Here is a 23,358-nt window from a genome sequence, read left to right as displayed (position 1 = left end):
GGAGTATACTAGAATTTATGTGATGCAAATGCAAGCCAAATGCATTCTGGAATTATTTTGCGCTTCCTAAGCTCATTCCAAGTTTAGGAGTATACTAGATTCTATGTGATGCAAATGCAAGTCAAATGCATTCTGGGATTATTTTGCGCTTCCTAAGCTCATTCCAAGTTTAGGAGTATATTAGATTCTATGTGATGCAAGTCAAATGCATTTTGGGATTATTTTGCGCTTCCTAAGCTCATTCCAAGTTTAGGAGTATATTAGATTCTATGTGATGCAAGTCAAATGCATTCTGGAATTATTTTGCGCTTCCTACGCTCATCCCATGTTTAGGAGTGTACTAGATTCTATGTGATGCAAATGCAAGTCAAATGCATTCTGGAATTATTTTGCGCTTCCTAAGCTCATTCCAAGTTTAGGAGTATATTAGATTCTATGTGATGCAAGTCAAATGCATTTTGGGATTATTTTGCGCTTCCTAAGCTCATTCCAAGCTTAGGAGTATACTAGATTCTATGTGATGCAAATGCAAGTCAAATGCATTCTGGGATTATTTTGCGCTTCCTAAGCTCATTCCAAGTTTAGGAGTATATTAGATTCTATGTGATGCAAGTCAAATGCATTTTGGGATTATTTTGCGCTTCCTAAGCTCATTCCAAGTTTAGGAGTATACTAGATTCTATGTGATGCAAATGCAAGTCAAATGCATTCTGGAATTATTTTGCGCTTCCTACGCTCATCCCATGTTTAGGAGTGTACTAGATTCTATGTGATGCAAATGCAAGTCAAATGCATTCTGGAATTATTTTGCGCTTCCTAAGCTCATTCCAAGTTTAGGAGTATATTAGATTCTATGTGATGCAAGTCAAATGCATTTTGGGATTATTTTGCGCTTCCTAAGCTCATTCCAAGCTTAGGAGTATACTAGATTCTATGTGATGCAAATGCAAGCCAAATGCATTTTGGGATTATTTTGCGCTTCCTAAGCTCATTCCAAGCTTAGGAGTATACTAGATTCTATGTGATGCAAATGCAAGTCAAATGCATTCTGGAATTATTTTGCGCTTCCTAAGCTCATTCCAAGCTTAGGAGTATACTAGATTCTATGTGATGCAAATGCAAGCCAAATGCATTTTGGGATTATTTTGCGCTTCCTAAGCTCATCCCAAGTTTAGGAGTGTACTAGATTCTATGCGATGCAAATGCAAGCCAAATGCATTTTGGGATTATTTTGCGCTTCCTAAGCTCATTCCAAGCTTAGGAGTATACTAGAATTTATGTGATGCAAATGCAAGCCAAATGCATTCTGGAATTATTTTGCGCTTCCTAAGCTCATTCCAAGTTTAGGAGTATACTAGATTCTATGTGATGCAAATGCAAGTCAAATGCATTCTGGGATTATTTTGCGCTTCCTAAGCTCATTCCAAGTTTAGGAGTATATTAGATTCTATGTGATGCAAGTCAAATGCATTTTGGGATTATTTTGCGCTTCCTAAGCTCATTCCAAGTTTAGGAGTATATTAGATTCTATGTGATGCAAGTCAAATGCATTCTGGAATTATTTTGCGCTTCCTACGCTCATCCCATGTTTAGGAGTGTACTAGATTCTATGTGATGCAAATGCAAGTCAAATGCATTCTGGGATTATTTTGCGCTTCCTAAGCTCATTCCAAGTTTAGGAGTATATTAGATTCTATGTGATGCAAGTCAAATGCATTTTGGGATTATTTTGCGCTTCCTAAGTTCATGCCAAGCTTAGAAGTATACTAGATTCTATGTGATGCAAATGCAAGTCAAATGCATTCTGAGATTATTTTGCGCTTCCTAAGCTCAAGTATACTAGATTCTATGTGATGCAAATGCATATTTTGCGCTTCCTAAGCTCATCCCAAGCTTATGAGTATACTAGATTCTATGTGATGCAAATGCAAGTCAAATGCATTCTGGAATTATTTTGCGCTTCCTAAGCTCATTCCAAGTTTAGGAGTATATTAGATTCTATGTGATGCAAGTCAAATGCATTTTGGGATTATTTTGCGCTTCCTAAGCTCATTCCAAGCTTAGGAGTATACTAGATTCTATGTGATGCAAATGCAAGCCAAATGCATTCTGGAATTATTTTGCGCTTCCTAAGCTCATTCCAAGTTTAGGAGTATACTAGATTCTATGTGATGCAAATGCAAGTCAAATGCATTCTGGGATTATTTTGCGCTTCCTAAGCTCATTCCAAGTTTAGGAGTATATTAGATTCTATGTGATGCAAGTCAAATGCATTTTGGGATTATTTTGCGCTTCCTAAGTTCATGCCAAGCTTAGAAGTATACTAGATTCTATGTGATGCAAATGCAAGTCAAATGCATTCTGAGATTATTTTGCGCTTCCTAAGCTCAAGTATACTAGATTCTATGTGATGCAAATGCATATTTTGCGCTTCCTAAGCTCATCCCAAGCTTATGAGTATACTAGATTCTATGTGATGTAAATGCAAGTCAAATGCATTTTGGGATTATTTTGCGCTTCCTAAGCTCATTCCAAGCTTAGGAATTTAGTAGATTCTATGTGATGCAAATGCAAGTCAAATGCATTCTGGAATTATTTTGCGCTTCCTAAGCTCATCCCAAGCTTAGGAGTATACTAGATTCTATGTGATGCAAATGCAAGCCAAATGCATTTTGGGATTATTTTGCGCTTCCTAAGCTCATTCCAAGCTTAGGAGTATACTAGAATTTATGTGATGCAAATGCAAGCCAAATGCATTCTGGAATTATTTTGCGCTTCCTAAGCTCATTCCAAGTTTAGGAGTATACTAGATTCTATGTGATGCAAATGCAAGTCAAATGCATTCTGGGATTATTTTGCGCTTCCTAAGCTCATTCCAAGTTTAGGAGTATATTAGATTCTATGTGATGCAAGTCAAATGCATTTTGGGATTATTTTGCGCTTCCTAAGCTCATTCCAAGTTTAGGAGTATACTAGATTCTATGTGATGCAAATGCAAGTCAAATGCATTCTGGAATTATTTTGCGCTTCCTACGCTCATCCCATGTTTAGGAGTGTACTAGATTCTATGTGATGCAAATGCAAGTCAAATGCATTCTGGAATTATTTTGCGCTTCCTAAGCTCATTCCAAGTTTAGGAGTATATTAGATTCTATGTGATGCAAGTCAAATGCATTTTGGGATTATTTTGCGCTTCCTAAGCTCATTCCAAGTTTAGGAGTATACTAGATTCTATGTGATGCAAATGCAAGTCAAATGCATTCTGGAATTATTTTGCGCTTCCTACGCTCATCCCATGTTTAGGAGTGTACTAGATTCTATGTGATGCAAATGCAAGTCAAATGCATTCTGGAATTATTTTGCGCTTCCTAAGCTCATTCCAAGTTTAGGAGTATATTAGATTCTATGTGATGCAAGTCAAATGCATTTTGGGATTATTTTGCGCTTCCTAAGCTCATTCCAAGCTTAGGAGTATACTAGATTCTATGTGATGCAAATGCAAGCCAAATGCATTCTGGAATTATTTTGCGCTTCCTAAGCTCATTCCAAGTTTAGGAGTATACTAGATTCTATGTGATGCAAATGCAAGTCAAATGCATTCTGGGATTATTTTGCGCTTCCTAAGCTCATTCCAAGTTTAGGAGTATATTAGATTCTATGTGATGCAAGTCAAATGCATTTTGGGATTATTTTGCGCTTCCTAAGTTCATGCCAAGCTTAGAAGTATACTAGATTCTATGTGATGCAAATGCAAGTCAAATGCATTCTGAGATTATTTTGCGCTTCCTAAGCTCAAGTATACTAGATTCTATGTGATGCAAATGCATATTTTGCGCTTCCTAAGCTCATCCCAAGCTTATGAGTATACTAGATTCTATGTGATGTAAATGCAAGTCAAATGCATTTTGGGATTATTTTGCGCTTCCTAAGCTCATTCCAAGCTTAGGAATTTAGTAGATTCTATGTGATGCAAATGCAAGTCAAATGCATTCTGGAATTATTTTGCGCTTCCTAAGCTCATCCCAAGCTTAGGAGTATACTAGATTCTATGTGATGCAAATGCAAGCCAAATGCATTTTGGGATTATTTTGCGCTTCCTAAGCTCATTCCAAGCTTAGGAGTATACTAGAATTTATGTGATGCAAATGCAAGCCAAATGCATTCTGGAATTATTTTGCGCTTCCTAAGCTCATTCCAAGTTTAGGAGTATACTAGATTCTATGTGATGCAAATGCAAGTCAAATGCATTCTGGGATTATTTTGCGCTTCCTAAGCTCATTCCAAGTTTAGGAGTATATTAGATTCTATGTGATGCAAGTCAAATGCATTTTGGGATTATTTTGCGCTTCCTAAGCTCATTCCAAGTTTAGGAGTATACTAGATTCTATGTGATGCAAATGCAAGTCAAATGCATTCTGGAATTATTTTGCGCTTCCTACGCTCATCCCATGTTTAGGAGTGTACTAGATTCTATGTGATGCAAATGCAAGTCAAATGCATTCTGGAATTATTTTGCGCTTCCTAAGCTCATTCCAAGTTTAGGAGTATATTAGATTCTATGTGATGCAAGTCAAATGCATTTTGGGATTATTTTGCGCTTCCTAAGCTCATTCCAAGCTTAGGAGTATACTAGATTCTATGTGATGCAAATGCAAGCCAAATGCATTTTGGGATTATTTTGCGCTTCCTAAGCTCATTCCAAGCTTAGGAGTATACTAGATTCTATGTGATGCAAATGCAAGTCAAATGCATTCTGGAATTATTTTGCGCTTCCTAAGCTCATTCCAAGCTTAGGAGTATACTAGATTCTATGTGATGCAAATGCAAGCCAAATGCATTTTGGGATTATTTTGCGCTTCCTAAGCTCATCCCAAGTTTAGGAGTGTACTAGATTCTATGCGATGCAAATGCAAGCCAAATGCATTTTGGGATTATTTTGCGCTTCCTAAGCTCATTCCAAGCTTAGGAGTATACTAGAATTTATGTGATGCAAATGCAAGCCAAATGCATTCTGGAATTATTTTGCGCTTCCTAAGCTCATTCCAAGTTTAGGAGTATACTAGATTCTATGTGATGCAAATGCAAGTCAAATGCATTCTGGGATTATTTTGCGCTTCCTAAGCTCATTCCAAGTTTAGGAGTATATTAGATTCTATGTGATGCAAGTCAAATGCATTTTGGGATTATTTTGCGCTTCCTAAGCTCATTCCAAGTTTAGGAGTATATTAGATTCTATGTGATGCAAGTCAAATGCATTCTGGAATTATTTTGCGCTTCCTACGCTCATCCCATGTTTAGGAGTGTACTAGATTCTATGTGATGCAAATGCAAGTCAAATGCATTCTGGAATTATTTTGCGCTTCCTAAGCTCATTCCAAGTTTAGGAGTATATTAGATTCTATGTGATGCAAGTCAAATGCATTTTGGGATTATTTTGCGCTTCCTAAGCTCATTCCAAGCTTAGGAGTATACTAGATTCTATGTGATGCAAATGCAAGCCAAATGCATTTTGGGATTATTTTGCGCTTCCTAAGCTCATTCCAAGCTTAGGAGTATACTAGATTCTATGTGATGCAAATGCAAGTCAAATGCATTCTGGAATTATTTTGCGCTTCCTAAGCTCATTCCAAGCTTAGGAGTATACTAGATTCTATGTGATGCAAATGCAAGCCAAATGCATTTTGGGATTATTTTGCGCTTCCTAAGCTCATTCCAAGCTTAGGCATATTCTGGCTTCTATGTGATGCAAATGCAAGCTAAATGCATTCTGAATTTTTTTGCGCTTCCTAAGCTCATTCCAAGCTTAGGAATATACTAGCTTCTATGTGATGCAAATGCAAGCCAAATGCATTCTCGGATTATTTTGCGCTTCCTTAGCTCATTCCAAGCTTAGGAATATACATCAGGTGCAGGATCAAATCTAGACGAACATGTGAAAAGGGCGTACTTCCAAAAACACGGAACTGAGAAAACAACCAACAAAGATTCGGAATACAAATTTAAATGCTATTTTAAGAGCAACGTCTTAACTAATATTTTTGAATTTTTAAAATGACGATAGGAAAATAATTCAAAACTTTACGACGAAATATTTTGAAAAAGTATTGATTTAAGCTTAGAATTTAATGAAAAAGGAAATACACCCTATTGATATGTTAAGCGTCATTACGCCTAGTGAATTCGCCCGATAACATGGCAGCACTGGAAATTCGCCGCGGAATTATGTCATGTTGTGTTTATGTTTTGTTGTTCCGCCAAGGTTCTTCTGCCTCTCAAACGAATTGTAATGGAATTACGCCGGAGTTGTTTTTCATCACGTTTATTTGCAATTCAACGGTAAGTATTGATTTCTATAGCTTATCCAATTAACGAATGCTTGATTCCACCATATTATACTATTTTCAGGATTGTAAAATGTACCATGGTGTGATGATTGTGGATTGACTTCAACGATGTACGTGTCATATGTCAAAATGTGCAATTATGCTCAACGAACAATAACTGCATCATAATTACATTATGCTACATGTAACATGTTTCGGAAATGTTAGATTCTCCTACAAAAATATGTGTGGGATACGCGTATTGTTATGCGAAGGTATTGAAACTTAAAAACGTTTCAACTGAGCTATATACACATGAAAGTTTTGGCCCTAAATGCTGACATTCTGTATCTACAACTGATGTATTATCTTACATTTTAGGCGAAGTTTGCTCAAGAAAATGATTTTACATAGCAAAATACAACAAAATTTATCAAACATGCTCTTGTTTTTAATTGTATTATCACTTACTTAAGTCCAGAGAATTTCTGAAACGGAATGATCTTAAACAATACTGTGAATGGAAGTCGGACAGTTTCAGCATAAGTTTACTGCAACCAATACCTCATTTCTCTGAGTCATACTTCATGTCCAAGGAAGTCAAGAAAGTTCCCGTTACAAAAAGTTTCTGATCCTACCGGGAATCGAACCCGTCATCCCCAGCATGGTCATACTGGAACCCACGCTGTGGCTGTATATGCCCTTGCAGGCCTAATTTATTGAGCCTCTCCTTATTCTTGGCGTAGCGTGCCAACTAGTAAAAAGCATGTACTATGAACACTTCTACCACAGACAAACAGATTCTACTTCCTTCCCATCGTTTATCTTTTTAGTGTATATTCCAAATAGTCAGAAGTTCGCTCTCAGTGATAGCATAGTGTTTGCTTCTGTTTAAAGCTAGCCTTCTAACGCAATCTTGTCTTTACGAAATACAGCGTGATTAGTGTTAGGCGATTATGCTTCTGTGACGATAATTTAAACATATACCAAATGATGGATCTGTTTGTATATCCTTCCATGGGAAGGTAATTTACTCTAGTAATGACCAATTTGCAAAACTGGCAGGCATGAAGATACTCAAAGCCCAAACAAGTAAAGAAATGAAAGACTTAAAATAGTCAGTTGTTATTCTAACTGAGCATCTTCGTTTTTTTATTGGAATAACGTCCCAACTGGGACAAAGCTTGCTTCTCAGTTTGGTGTTCTATGAGCACTTCCACAGTTATAACTGAGACATTCTTCTGCCAATGGCCATTTTGCATGCCTTTGCAACTGTGACATTTTTTTAATATCTAGTCGGACAATCAGCGAAAAATAATTTTGTTTTAGTCAGTTTTATTTCATTTCTCTTTCTTTTTTCTCTCCATTTCTTTCCATTGCGTTCTTCTATTTATGTTACCATTTAATAGCAGCGTATACTCTATGAGCATATATTTTAGCGTCGTTCATTTGTTGACATTTATAGCTTAACATGGTGCTTTTCTTCTGCAGCAAATTTCTGAAATAAAACATGCAATGAGTGAAACTGAGAACTTTGTATCCGAAGCTTATACTTACATATCAATCATCTTCGTTTTCGATATCGAGATCATCATCAAAATTTGTATCTTGGGCATCGGTTTTGGCCTTTCGTCCACGCTTTGGAACAACTAATGTCTTCAACATAGCTTCATAGTACGTTTTGTTACTAACAAATGGCATCAGCTTCTTTAAATCCATTAGCTTTTCGTACGGCAACGGGATAGGCTCAGTCTCCAAAGGGGCTAAAATCGGCAACGGTTCATCATTAACTACACCATCATCGCAAATTCGAAAATGCTTGTAATCATTCGATGTCAAATCTGTTTTATAGGATACAACTCCAGGGCATTTGGAGCAGTACTCGAACATAGCTATGGTTTTGAATTTCAGAGGTTCGCCAGCGGTATTTAAACGAGGTTTTTTGTACCTGTTAGAGAGACTTTTTAACGACAAGATCTTTTGTTGATTTAGCTCTATCACCACAAGCGGCACCTTCCTTTTGATTTGGGCAATAAACACTGCCCAGTCCCTGGGGGTTTCGATGTCTACTGTGGTGCTTTTCTTAGCTCTCTCGATAGCTCCGTGTATGGTGTCGACTTCCATATGACTATGGCCACTTACCATAAACTTATGTCTTATTGTGACGTCTCGATTGTTCTTGAAATTCTGTTCAGTTAGGTAGCTTAGCATCATAGGGGAAAGGCGGGTAACACCGTCAGGTGGGTAAGCCCGTCACCTCAATGATTTTACCAGAAAACAGTTATTTAGTAGCTTTTTGGCCACACACCTCATTCGGTTTTACCATTTCTACTATTTTGAGACACATGATACCAACATTGACCTGTCAAACGCGAAGAAAATAAACAAAACAAACACACGCGTCGTCACACCAATGGCGGATGTAATTTTTCGTCGGTAGAATTTAGCCTCTGGATTACAAAACAAGTGCAGAAATTCACTTTCATTAATCATGTATTCCCATCTGTACTATTCTTTAGTGCCAAGACTCATCGAACGGTCAGTTTCGACAATTATTCAGGAACTACGGTGTAATTTAGAAAAAGTGGGCTTTTCGGGTAAGCCCGTCACTCATCGGTGGGGGTAAGACCGTCATGCTCTTTGGATCAACGGATGTTTGTTGAACTGACTAGGCATTTCTATTAGGTGCTACGCAACTACAAACGGAAGAACAACCGAGGAAATTTCTACATGGGTTTCTCTTGGAATTCCTGTGGTGTTTTGTTCTAGGGATTCTTCCATTAATTCCTTCGGTGATTTATCCAATCAATCTACTAGGATTTCCCCAGGAGTTTCTGCTTGGATTCTTTTTGTTCCTTCAGAAACTTCTAAGAACATTATTTTCAGTGATTCTCGCGGGGATTTTGTAAGGATCGCTATTGTCAAGATTCATCCAGGAATTTCTACACGAAAATCATTGAAAGATTTCTCCAGGGATTCTTTCAGGAATTCTTCTAGGGATTTCTTCAGGTATCCTTCCAGTGATTCTTCAAGGAATCACGTAAAGGCTGACAATATAGATCCAACATTACTATTATCTAGTTCAGTTAGTTGAGGCACAATCACGTTTAACGCTTCACGGAGCCGAACGTTATATCAAGGTTAAATTTCTGTTATATCGATGTATGACTGTGTACATGTCTTTTACTCACAAAATATAAAAAAATGTTCAGCTATTTTGGTGAATGTCGTTTGTCCGAACGCCATTTGACCAAATGCCATCTGACCGAATAGTTTGTTTGGTAGAATGCTGGTTGGTCGAATAATGTTCGGATGAATTCAGAGGAACGGGAAATCTTCAGATAATCAAAAGTGAGCTTAAAGCGATTTCTCAAAATGTCAGCGAAGATTTCCCCTTCTTGTAACATAGATTATCCATTTTTTTTTCTTATTCAGAAGATGATGATGATCATCAAATTATTTTCTTCTTTTGATAACCGTTAAAGAATCATTTAGCGTGGGAACTGCCAATATTTTCATCAGAGATTTTTAATTTTTCTATTTGGCGAATGTCATTTGCCAGAACTCTATCAGAGATTTCCTTCTTTAACCTTTCGAGACGCTTGTCTGTTTGATTCCAAAACTGCACCACACTCGAGTATGCATATAGCCAATGCGGTTAGCGCACGAATAATTAGCACGACCATGGTGAGAGTAATGGGTTCGATTCCCGGACGGTCATGATCGCTTAAGAAGGTTTTTTTCTTTTTCGATATTCGGTAAAAATTATCTTTTCGGCCAAATGGTGTTCGGGAAATGCCATTTGGGCAAATGATCCTCAACCAAATATTTCATTTAGGCAAAAAAAATATATATCTTATTGATAACGAATGACTTCTGAAAAGATTTTATGTGTTGCATATACTTTAAAATTTACCATTATAGGATCTCCAGAACCTGTTTCAAATAACAAAACGACTGATGTACAATGATTGGTATACCATTACTACACATCAAAAATATTTTCAATTTGAAATCCTCAAAATTTTCTTGAAAAACAGGTATGACGGACTTACCCCGTTAGGTGACGGCCTTACCCCATAGGGGTGACGGTCTTACCCGCATTGAATTAAAAACATCAATATTTAATACGGTTGTGTTATGTACATTATTCATCAGAATAAACATATTTTGACAATTGTAATGCACAAATCTTATAAAATACTAATGAATCAAAGATTCTGCGTACTGAAAATATCCATTTAAGCCTTACATTAATTTTAAAAAATCCCAATGCTTAAGTTGACGGGCTTACCCCTTCCTCCCCTACACACAACGAAATTTAAATTTTGCCCTCCACAGCGATCTGAATATAGATTGATTATCTTCACGTCCGGATTCTCGCTTAAGAATGTTTTCAAATCTTCTAGTAAACAAGAGCCGATTTCATTTGCCCCTCGTCTACCTTGCGACTCATCCCACATGTAGCAGAAACCCTTATTCTTGCCCCGATACGTTTCGAAAATCGTGAGATTATAGGTATATAGTTGTCGCTTGTAGAAGGCCACTCCATTTCGCAGGTGAGGCGTTGCTAAGCATTTCTGCAAGTCGAAGGATATAGTGCGAACTGCGGGATCGGTCCTTGCCGCCTGAACATCCTTCTTCTTTTCGGTATACACGAGCTGGGCCTGATTTTGATGGGAAGAACGTTTATCTTCGGCTTGATTTTTTTCATCTTCGTCACCCGATTTCAAAAGTATTTTCAAACGATCGCATTCATTACAAGTGTCCGCTTTTGGTTTCCGGAAGCCGAGATTGCATCCATTGAAAATTATGCGATATGAATTGTAGTGCACGAGACGCTGTGAATCTTCTTTGCACTTTGCAGTGTACAATTCATACATTTTTGTGATATTTAAATCACTCGATAAATATTTCTTACTACTTTTCTCTCTTGTGTAGTGAGAAAAATATGCGGGAAACGACTTGATATGCTGTTCAATGTAGGTTTTTTCTTCGCTGGAGATCGGGCAACGATTGGTATTCAGAAGACGCTTATCGTCAGCGGAAATGCCCAAGCCGGATACCTTTTTCGAGACCAGAATTCGTATTTTTTTCTCCGTAACGTCAAAAGTATTCAAGAACATCTGCAGACACACTCGAACCTGGCCACCGTGTCCGGGAAGGTAATACTTGTATGTAAAAGCTCTCCTGGAATTAATGACCTAAAATTTGAAAAGACATTGATTTCCATATTTCTGAATTGATGGATTGAATAAAAGAATATTTAAACAACTGCAACTACAACTATAAAATGGCCACCATGTAAGAACATAGACAAAATGATCGGAAAATTCAAAGTATTCATTCAAAATAAGTTTAACTGGTGTAATAGTGCACATTTGATAGTACTGGTTAGATAAGGTATACATGAAGTTTTGGCGGTTCTAGTAAAATGTTTAAAAATCGTGAAGATATTATTTTCATATTGTTTCAAATAAATTTCAACCTTTTCTTATAAGGTATTGTACCATTTAGGCAGATGTACAGTAGACGTTCGATAACTGCAACATGTTTACGAAAAATTCATTCAATTGTTCATTTGGGCTAACTTGGCGCATCGATTTAACAGGTAGCGGTGCGATAACTGCAAATTTGTTGCACTTACCGGACTTGCTGTTAAAAAGCATTGCAGTTAAACCACTTGCACCGACCGAACGTCTACTGTATCTATTTAGAGCTTTTGTCGCTATAACTAAGCCAATCCTATACAAATTTATTTGATTTTTCGTACAGGGTTAGATACTGCACGTATCTCACTATGTGCCAAAAATTAAGTTTTAAGGTATAAAATTAACTTAGTTATAGCGACAAGTGCCAAAAATAGGTGCAACTGCCCAAATAGTGCAAGACCCTATGTATTTTGAACTGAAAAACTGTTTGACCCAACTTGGATTTGGACATGGAAACAGGTAAATTTGAGAGTTTCTGGGTAAACTTTTTTAATGAAAAGATTGCCTATCCCGATCCCTTTTGTCAGTCTTTTCCCTGTAAGTAGATTCTACCCACAATTAAATTTAACCCCAGAATGTATAATATTCAATAATCATATACTATTTTTGCGCCTAATTACATACTTACACGATGACGTTCTACGAAGGTCACAGCAACATGTTGGCTGAGAAATTGATTCTGTCCCGAGCTCTTTAACTCAAGCAGATTACGCAACAGTTTTTCTCGGAGTGCATCGTTAAATTTTTCATAACATTTACGCTTCATGCAGGTGCACGCCTTTCGCAGCTTTCGTGCCGCCACTTCTGTGCCATTTTTTCGAACATATGACAAGCCCTTCTCCTTGCGCAGCTTATTGGACAACTTTTTCGACACATTGGTGGGAACCTCATCGTCCTCTCTGTCGAGATCAGCAAAACCCATTTCATCAAATTTTTCGTAATTGTTTGCAGCATCTGTAATCAAATCAATAATACGTTAATCTACAATGTTTCACAAAGCATCATTATTCTTATTTTTGTTCAACATCATAACTTTTTCATTATACACTGTGGTGCAAAAGTGTTCGGGTAAATGCCGATTTTCATACAAAATTGAGAGATTCCACACTACAACTATGGTTTACTTTAATGAAATAATTTCAAATTTGTACCCAAAACTACAAATATATTTATTTTGTATATACGAAGTATACGCAATGTTTTCGATCACAGGTCTGGGCTTGACAAGGCATTCCAAATCTGCAAAAGTAATCGGACAGCCGTAGGGTCTGGGACCATGTGGGCAGGGGGACCTGTTTTGGGGACTTGCTGCTATGACTCAGTCAATTTTAAACCGATTGACTTGATTTTCACGACACGATCAGAAACGTACAGTACCTAGCCTTGTTCAAAAATTCAAGTCAATCGGTTTGAAATTGACTGATTTATAGCAGCAAGTGCCTAAAATAGGTCCCCTGCCCAAATGGTCCCAGACCCTATCCCTTTGATTTACATGTGTGCCTCTGTCCGAACAAGTTTGCACATTTTGGTTGCCTTGTCACGCTCAGATCAGTCATCGGAAACATTTTGTACTTAGTATGAATATTTTTTTTTTTTTTCCTCCCCTGTTGGGGAAATTAAGCCACTGCGTCCAATAGGCTGAACTTTTGTGGCATAAACATGAATATACAAAATTCATATACAAAATTCAGCATATTTGCAGCTCCGTGTCACAATTCGAGCACAAAGCAAAGCATAGTTAGTCTGGGACCATTTGGGCAGGGGGACCTATTTTGGACACTTGCTGTTATAACCCAGTCAATTTCAAACCGATTGACTTGAATTTTTGAACAAGGCTAGGTACTGTACGTTTCTGATCGTGTCGTGGAAATCAAGACAATCGGTTTAAAATTGACTGAGTCATAGCAGCAAGTTCCCAAAATAGGACCCCCTGCCCAAATGGTCCCAGACCCTATAGTTCGATGCGCAAGGAATACTTACTCGCCGGATTATCTTCGTTCTCGTCTTCGTCGATGATGGATTGATTCCGGAATGACTCGAAGTATTCGAAAATTGAAAAGTCGTCCAACAAGCTCGCATCTCCTTGTGGCACAAAGTCCTCATCATCTTCATCGTCGTCATCATATTCGTGAGTCACAAGCTCTGCCTCATCGAAAGTTGAGCGTTCCTTACTGTTAACGTTTTTCGCTGCATCGGAGACTACGTGGTGTACAGATGGTGACGGATTCAACTATTGAAAATATTTGCAAGCTTCTTTACTCTGCATTTTCATCAAAATTACATGGATTCAAAGGATGGTAAATCTGAAGGGCATAACAACAAAATAATTGGTGCTTTTACAGATCTGGAAATTCGTTTTTGAGTAATATAAAATCGTTTTTGGTGTGATTTTGAAAGTAATTAGAAGGATTTAAATAGATTCTTTTCAAATATGAAGTAATCTGATTTGTTGACATTTTGGCTCTTCCGCCCTTTTCACATGTTTGTCTAGAAATCATGGAGAAACTGTGTGGTAGAAGGCCAGTCGTCATTGCCGGCGATTTTAATACCTGGGCGATTGAGTGGGATAGCCGTCTCACCAACCCCAGAGGTTGGAGCCTGCTGGAAGCACTATCCAGGTTGAACGTAGTTTTAATCAACGAAGGCTCTACGAGCACCTACCGATGCGATGGAAGAGAGTCTATCATCGATGTCACGTTCAGTAGTCCCGTATTAGCGATGAGTACGAATTGGAGGACTATTCCCATAGCGATCTCCAAGCAATACGATACCTGGTAGGAGAGCGAATACAAGTGGAAGCACGAGTGGATAGAACCCACGAGCGGAAGTGGAAGATAGAGCGCTCCGGTATGAGCGAAACATGCTAAACCTGAGTACGGACGAACTGGTTTCTGTTCTGGTTCGAGCTTGCGATGCGATTATGCCAAGGAAGGTGCACAGCAAAAAAAGTTGTTGAATATTACATCGAAATCGCTGCAACCAGGTCGTTACATCGATTGATGAATATTACACAGCCCGATGTACTTGGCGGCTGTTGATGTAATAAACAGATCCGGTGTAATTATTGCGATGTAATTTATTCGATGTACATTTGTACGATGTGAATGAAGCGACGTAAAATGGAAACGATTTTAAAGGCTCTTCTATAGCCGATTAGATTGCATTTTCATCCCTTTTCATTCGGAATTTTGTATAGCTGAAGTAAACACTTAATCTATACTAAATTAAAATCGAAAAAGAATAAAAAATATAATTTAATCAGCCATAGAAGAGAACAAAGAAGAGAAGGCAATGAACAATCAATAAACACAACAAAAAAAATAAAAATAAAGCGTTGAACTAATATGTATTGCTTCCTTTATTGTTTTTGTCCCAACTGGGATATGAAAATAGGGGAAATTGCGTATTTTGGCAGTTTTGTTCTCTTCGTCATGGGGGATTTTTGAAAGCTGTTGAACTCAGAGTACCTAGGTCTCAAATCCTTCCCAACCAAGCTGAATTATACGACCAAGTTTCAGGTAGTTTGGCCGACAAAATCCCTTCATGACGAATCGAACAAACCTGCCGATAATATCCATCGTCACCCTATCCTAAACCGATCGGAAATTGAACATCGCTTGCATACCGCTTCGACTAAGCGGGCTTTCGTATTCTTCTACATATTTCAGTTTACTTTCATAGTGGTATGATAAACGGATTTTTGTATTTTCAGCATTCAAAACAGGTCTTCTTCTCACTGTTTAAAAAAGCGATTACCCGCATGCAAACCGCTCATCTTCCGTTCTGATAGTTGGTCACGCACAGATCTTCGTGGTCGAACTTGAACACGTCCATCACCGGTGACAATAATCGTTCTGGTGGATGCTCGGATCCAATCAAGATGAACGGCACCTTCCACGGCCGATCTGACGCACCTCACCTTCAGGAGCTTGTACTTCACTTCCTCCGCGGTAATACGGTGAACGGTGAAACGATCCTTGGCGTCGTAGATCAAAGAGTGAGTCATTAATCCGACCGGGTAGTTGAAGTCAGTGCGAACCTTGCCATCGATCTAGATGTGACGTTACAGATCTTGGTGACATCGGTGGTGGTCAAGACGTACTTCAGATGCGAAAGAAAATCACAAGCTTGTGTGGGTCCATGGATGAACGCGGGGCGAAGTTGGTCTGGTCTGGTCCAACATCTTTTTGATGCGTTCATACGCTCCAAATGTTTCTTCGGTCCCCGAGCCATCTTGACACTGTAGAACGAAAAGGAAACGATTATTTCGACGGCGCCAGGGTTAATGCAACACTGACTCGAAGATGGCTGCGTTGTCACCCTGGAAAAATATAAACATTATTAGTAATCAATTATTTTTGCCTTTCTCGTACACTAAGTGTACTGGAAAGGCTATATGTTCACTCCAAAAATGACTTTTTGATAGAAGGCCCGGAGGGTCAAATCACATATACCAATCGACTCAGCTCGACGAATTGAGGTGATGTCTGTGTGTGTGTATGTGTGTGCGTGTGTGTGTGTGTCTGTATATGTGTGTACAAAAAAACTCACATCACTTTTTGGCATTAAACCTCATCCGATTTTAATGACCGATGGTTCATTCGACGCGGAATCTGGTCCCATTGTTTCCTATTGAAAATGGTTCGGATCGGTTCAGCCGTTCCGGAGATATGGCCATTTAGGTGTTCCGGAACGGTACCCCAGGAAGGGACCGGATATGAAAATGCATCGAACCTATGCATGCGACACATCAAACCACGGCAGTTTTCGATAACCTGATGAGCGGTAAGCAGAAAAATAGTCTAAGACCATATCTGAACCGGTAGTGTTCCGGAACCGGTTCCGGGTGTCCCGCCGGAAGTGGCAAATATCAAAGTGAACCAAACCCATGCATGAAACACATCAAACCACGGCATTTTCGATAATCTGATGAGCGGTAAGCAGGAAAATAGTCTCAGACCATATCTGAACCGGTAGTGTTCCCGAACCGGTTCTGGGCGTCCCGCTGGAAGTTGCCAAATATACAATTGTACCAAACCCATGCAAGCGACACATCAAACCACGGCATTTTAGATGACCTGATGGACAATGAGCAGGAAAATCATCTCAGACCATATCTGAACTAGTAGTGTTCCGGAACCCGTTCCGGGGTTCCCGCCGAAGTGGTTAAATCTGAAAGAGAAACAAACCCGTACATGCGTTACATCAAATAGCGGCTTTTTAGATTACCTACCTAATGAACGGCCAGCAAGTGTTTCGGAATCGGTTTTGAGTGGCCGGAAGAGGCCAAATGTAAAAGTAAACCAAATCCTATTTTATAGGATTTTTAATTCTTGCATTATGGGCATATTTTGTATGAAAATATGTCCAGAACTCAAAATTTGTAATCAGAAAACCCAAGCTGTGCGCTGTTTCACAAGGTCTGCAATATGACTTTAGTTTGAATGGTAAAGAATGCCGGTCTTCGTCCAAAACTGGTAGCCAGAAAATCATAAACGACATGCCAAAATTCAATACGGCGACTATTTTATGTAATTTTAGGTGCAGAGTCCAAAAATGAATACCAGAACATCCAAGATGGTGTCTCAATGTTCAAGATGGCGGTTAGTTTTGTTGGGATAGATATCCGGAGTCATAAAAAGATGACCGGAAAATCTAAAATGACGTTTCAAAATTTTGCGGCTTCATGACACTTGTTCAAACCACTTGTTTTGGATCGTTGTCTTGTATTTTCTGAATATTGGATGTTATGCTCATATAAAATGTATCCATATTGAGTAGATTTAGCAAGCAGTTTTCATTTTGTATTTATGTCAATGTCATCAACATGTCGCTCGAGTTTTGTTGAAAGGATATTTTAAAGCACGAGAAAGGCACCATCACCGCTAGGTGGATTAATTAGGGTTTTTTTTTTAAGTGATTACGGCGGTAGCAACACTGTGCTTATGTTCTACACCGCACCCTTTTCCTACATTTGCTTCTAGAAGCCTCTATTTTTGTTTCAACACACAGAAGTACGTAGGCGTGTGTGGCCCAAGTCGACACTGTTTTGGCCTGCGTTGAACAAAAATAGTTTTAATAAAAGTTTCCCTTTTTGCCTTTCTCGTACACTAAGTGTACCGGAAAGGCTATATGTTCACTCCAAAAATGACTTTTTGGTAGAAGCCCCGGAGGGTCGAGTCATATATACCAATCAACTCAGCTCGACGAATTGAGGTGATGTCTGTGTGTGTATGTGTGTGTGTGTATGTGTGTGCGTGTGTGTGTGCGTATGTGTGAGTGTGTACAAAAAAAACTCACATCACTTTTTGGCAGTAAACCTCAACCGATTTCAATGACCGACGGTTCATTCGACGCGGAATCTGGTCCCATTGTTTCCTATTGAAAATGGTTCGGATCGGTCCAGCCGTTCCGGAGATATGGCCATTTAGGTGTTCCGGAACGGTACCCCAGGAAGGGACCAGATATGAAAATGCATCAAACCTATGCATGCGACACATCAAACCACGGCATTTTCAATAACCTGATGAGCGGTAAGCAGGAAAATAGTCTCAGACCATATCTGAACCGGTAGTGTTCCGGAACCGGTTCTAGGCACACCGCTGGAAGTGGCCAAATATACAATTGAACCAAACCCATGTATGCGACACATCAAACCACGGGATTTTCGATAACCTGATGAGCAGTAAGCAGGAAAATAGTCCCAGATCATATCTGAACCGGTAATGTACCGGAACCGGTTCCGGGTGTCCCGCCGGAAGTGGCCAAATATACAAGTGAACCAAACCCATGCATGCGACACATCAAACCACGGCATTTTCGATAACCTGATGAGCGGTAAGCAAATTAGGAACCCACAATTTGTATGGGTCCCTAATTTCGTGCACTCTTTTTTATAACTTTGTTTTAGAGGTTCATGTGTACTTGTAGCCATTGTATGATTCGGTTATTAATAATAGTTCTAATAACTATTTTAATTGGTTTAAATTTAGCTCCCTGCTCATAAACTACGTAGAAAATGAAAAAAATAAACAAATTTATAAATGAGGGAATACTAAGTTAGCTCGGGATGATCTTATTTATCCAAACATTGGGAATAGTAGCTTACAGTCGCTAGTTTCATTCAAGCAAATTATTTACTTTACATACTTAAATTTTTTTTCATCATTTTAAGCTACAATTTCAAATTTGCTTAGTGAATGAATAAATTTAGTGGATATCAACATTTTTCACAGCTCTGCCTTAAAAAAAAGACTCTACACCGTCTTCAGCCAGAGGCTGCACAGACTGAACATTACACTAACACGAGACAACGGACAACACACATAACACCCAGTGGCCCAATGGAGAATTTTCCGTTTGACGAAAAGTTTTCCCCGACTGGAGCGGGAATCGAACCCGCACTCCGAGGCTTACGAAACGCCTAGACGACTGACGCCGCTAACCGCACCGCCATGAAGCCCTTTTTGTTCTAGATTCAAATTCTTTTACAACGGCATTGATACGTTTTTGAAAGAATGATTAACATTTTTTTAGATTTTTTTTTTTCATGTTATATGGGCTAAAATATATCCTCTATATAGAGGGCCCCCACATTTGTAAATCCGGCCCAGTTTCTGGGGAACACTTGCAGCAAATCCCGGGGAACGCCCGGAGGAATTTCCGAATAACACCTGGAGAAATTTGGAACTAGTGGAAGAATTTCTGAGGAACTCCTGGAAGAATTGCTGATGAACTGCTCAAGGAATTCTCGAGGAACTTCTGGAGATATTTCCGGGGAACTCCTGGAAGAGTTTCTGACTATCCGGGGAACTCCAGGAGGTTTTCCCGATGAACTTCTGGAAGAATTCACGAAGAACTCCTTGAATAAATTCCCGATAAACTAGTGGAGGTATATCCGGGGAACTCCTGGAGAAATTCCCGGGGTTGGAGAAACTCTTGGATTAATTTCCAAGGAACTCCTGTAGGAATACCCGAAGAACTTCTGGAGATATTCCCGAAGAACTTCTGCAGATATTTCTGGGAAGCTCCTGGAGACCTCTTGGATGAATCCTCGATGAATTTTTTGCGAAATTTCTGAGTAACTCCCGGAAATAAATCCAAGAAACTCCTGGAGGAATTCCCGAGGAACTTCTTGAGATATTTCCGAAGACCTCCTGCAAATATTTCCGGGGAAATCCTGGAGCAATTGTTTAATATCCGGGGAACTCCAGAAGTATTTCCCAAGAAACGCCTGGAGGAATTCACGAAGAACTCCTTGGAGAATTCCCGAGAAACTAGTGGAGGAATACCCGAGAAACTTCTGGAGGAATACCTGGGGAACTTCTGGAGATATTCCCGAGGAACTTCTGGGCTGCAAAACGGTGAGTCGATAAGGAGAGCGTCCAACATAGCTCTGGTCCTCACAAGTTCCTACCTCATGCTTCCACGGGTCAAGCGATGACAAAGACCGCCAGCTAAGAGTTGTGTGCTTAGCTGGTAGTGCAGCCTGGGCACTGTTGTCCTTCTGACTTCAGCTAGATTGAGGAGGTACGATCCGAGTGTCTGTTCACCAAGGAGGTGCGGCTCAAACAGCGTCTGTTCTGGCATCCAGCGGCTGAGTAAGAAACGCTGCACCACGCCCAGCTAGATCCAAGGTGGTAGCCCCATCAGCGTGGTCGTCCCAGTGTTGGTTGGGACGTTAAACAGAACTGGCACGATGGCCCTCCGGCGAGACAGGAGTGTTGGCGTAGGCCCAATAAGCCACTCGTAAAAATCCCCATTGCGAAAAACATAGGAGAAAATACGACTCGATACAATCGGCAAAGACCCACGCGACGAAATAAGGACTACGATTGGAAACTTGGAACATGGAATTGCAAGTCACTAGGTTTCGCAGGATGTGACAGGATAATTTACGACGAACTACTGTAGTAATGTAACATCCCCGCAACTTCGACATCGTGGCGTTGCAGGAACTTTGTTGGACTGGACAGAGTGTGGAAAAGCGGGCATCGAGCGGCTACCTTCTACCAAAGCTGTGACACTACCAATGGACTGGGAACAGGATTTATAGTGTTGGGCAAGATGCGACAACGTGTGATCGGGTGGCAGCCGATCAACGCAAGGATGTGCATGTTGAGAGTTAAGGGCCGTTTCTTCAACTACAGCATCATCAACGTCCACTGCCCACACGAAGGGAGACCTGATGACGAGAAAGAAGCGTTCTACGCGCAGTTAGAGCAAACATACGATGGTTGCTCGCCGCGTGACGTGAAAATCGTTGTCGGCGACATGAACGCGCAGGTAGGAAGTGAGGAAATGTACAGACCGGCAATCGGGTGAAACAGCCTGCACGCCGTATCGAATGATAACGGCCAGCGATGCGTAAACTTTGCAGCCTCCCGTGGTATGGTAGTCCGAAGCACCTTCTTCCTCCGCAAAGATATCCACAAAGCCACCTGGAGATCACCCGACCAACAAACAGAAAATCAAATCGACCACGTTCTAATCGACGGTAAATTCTTCTCGGATATAACCAATGTCCGCACATACCGCAGTGCGAATATAGATTCGGATCACTACTTAGTCGCTGTATGCATGGGCTCAAAACTTTCGACAGTTATCTCCACGCGTCGAAGTCGAACGCCGCGGCTCAACATCGAGCAGTTGCGTAACATAGAAGTGGCTCAAGACTACGCGCAGCAGTTAGCAGTGGCCCTACCAACGGAAGAGCAGCTTGACGCGGCCACACTTGAAGATGGCTGGAGGGACATCCGATCCGTCACAGGTAGTACCTCGGCTACAGCACTAGGCTTCGCGACTCCGAATCACAGAAACGACTGGTACGACGGCGAATGTGAACAGTTGAAAAACGAGAAGAATGCAGCATGGGCGAGAATGCTGCAATACCGTACGAGAGCGAATGAGGCACGTTACAAACAGGCGCGGAACAGGCAGAACTCAGTCTTCCGGATGAAAAAGCGCCAGCAGGAAGAACGAGATCACGAAGCGATGGAAGAGCTGTACCGCGCTAAGGACACACGAAAGTTCTACGAGAAGCTGAACCGCTCGCGCAGAGGCTTCGTGCCACAAGCCGACATGTGCCGAGATAATCACGGGAATATTCTCACGAGTGAGCGTGAGGTGGTCGAGAGGTGGCGGCAGCACCTCAATGGCGACGTTGCAAGTACCGAAGGTGGCGTAGTAACAGATCTAGGAGTATGTGCACAGGACGAAAGACTTCCGGCCCCTGACCTCCAAGAGATTGAGGAGGAGGTTGGCCGGTTGAAAAACAACAAAGCCGCCGGAGCAGATCAACTACCAAGCGAGCTTCTAAAATACGGTGGAGAAGCACTACACTGGGTCATTACCAAGATTTGGGAGGAGGAAGTATTACCGGAGGAATGGATGGAAGGTATCGTGTGTCCCATCTACAAAAAGGGCGACAAGTTGGATTGCGAGAACTACCGCGCGATCACACTACTGAGCGTTGCCTACAAGATACTCTCTCAAATTTTATGCCGCCGACTATCACCGATTGCAAGAGAGTTTGTGGGGCAATATCAGGCTGGATTTATGGGTGAACGCGCTACAACGGACCAGATGTTCGATATCCGCCAGGTGTTGCAGAAATGCTGTGAATAAAACGTGCCCACACATTACTGTTCATCGATTTCAAATCGGCGTATGATACAATCGATCGAGAACAGCTATGGCAGATTATGCACGAATACGGATTCCCGGATAAACTGATACGATTGATCAAGGCGACGATGGATCGAGTGATGTGCGTAGTTCAAGTATCAGGAACACTCTCGAGTCCCTTCGAATCTCGCAGAGGGTTACGGCAAGGTAATGGTCTTTCGTACTTGCCGTTCAACATTGCGTTAGAGGGTGTAATTAGGAGAGCGGGGATAAACACGAGTGGAACGATTTTCACGAAGTCCGTTCAGCTGCTTGGTTTTGCTGATGATATTGATATTATTGCTCGTAAATTTTAGACGATGGCGGAAACGTACATCCGACTAAAGAGTGAAGCCAGACGAATCGGATTAGTCATTAATGTGTCGAAGACAAAGTACATGATGGCAAAGGGCTCCAGGGAAGAATCAGCGCGCCCGCCACCTCGAATTTATATCGACGGTGATGAAATCGAGGCGGTTGAAGAATTCGTGTACCGTGGGGTGCCCTAATTTCGTGCGCGCCCAAACTTCGTAAACTTCTGACATCTGAGAGCATTATTATCTAATTAACTGCGGAATCATCAAAAGTTTGTTATAACTTCAAAACTGATCTCAATACAATTCACAAAAAAAGAAATGAAAAATTTGATTTATGTCAAAGTTTGAAAGATAAATTGCAAATGTATGCAAATAGCAGATGCCATATTCAGAGATACGAGAAAATCAACACTCACGGAAGTGAACAAGTATTTCGATCTCTAGCAAAAATAAATATTCCTATTTATGTTTGATTATTTCAATTCAATATGTTTTATTATAATACAGTCAGGTTTTTTTTACGCGGGGGATACGTACCGCGTAAAAAAAAACTCAGTTCAA

The 23,358-nt window shown here is 40.3% G+C and overlaps 2 protein-coding genes and 1 long non-coding RNA gene across 3 annotated transcripts in view; 1 reads left to right on the top strand and 2 right to left on the bottom strand.

The window, feature by feature from the left end:
- The window catches only part of LOC109408115 (uncharacterized), a 228,702-nt gene that overhangs the window by 44,889 nt on the left and 160,455 nt on the right, over positions 1 to 23,358 (bottom strand). The window lies entirely within an intron of this gene.
- LOC109422013 (uncharacterized) lies at positions 5,922 to 6,763 on the top strand. The gene is made up of 2 exons (XR_003896524.2): positions 5,922 to 6,336; positions 6,406 to 6,763. It is a non-coding gene; the product is annotated as an uncharacterized LOC109422013 (long non-coding RNA).
- On the bottom strand, positions 7,884 to 15,821 carry LOC134284011 (uncharacterized). The gene is made up of 5 exons (XM_062854656.1): positions 15,735 to 15,821; positions 13,796 to 14,045; positions 12,444 to 12,769; positions 10,618 to 11,527; positions 7,884 to 8,086 (listed from the first exon to the last, which is right to left on the bottom strand). The coding sequence occupies exons 1-5, from the start codon at positions 15,819 to 15,821 to the stop codon at positions 7,884 to 7,886; spliced, it is 1,776 nt and encodes a 591-aa protein (XP_062710640.1).

This window comes from Aedes albopictus, chromosome 2 (assembly GCF_035046485.1).
Source record: "Aedes albopictus strain Foshan chromosome 2, AalbF5, whole genome shotgun sequence".
Classification (NCBI taxonomy): domain Eukaryota; kingdom Metazoa; phylum Arthropoda; class Insecta; order Diptera; family Culicidae; genus Aedes; species Aedes albopictus.
This window is presented reverse-complemented; position numbering and strand designations above follow the sequence as displayed.

Excerpts from the sequence above, each read along its gene's own strand:
- LOC134284011 (XM_062854656.1), bottom strand. The coding sequence starts at position 15,821 with ATGACTCACTCTTTGATCTACGACGCCAAGGATCGTTTCACCGTTCAC. Across the intron at positions 14,046-15,734 it reads TGAAGTACAAGCTCCTGAAG|TTGAATCCGTCACCATCTGT; the intron begins GTGAGGTGCGTC and ends TATTTTCAATAG. Across the intron at positions 11,528-12,443 it reads CCTTCGTAGAACGTCATCGT|GTCATTAATTCCAGGAGAGC; the intron begins GTAAGTATGTAA and ends TTCAAATTTTAG.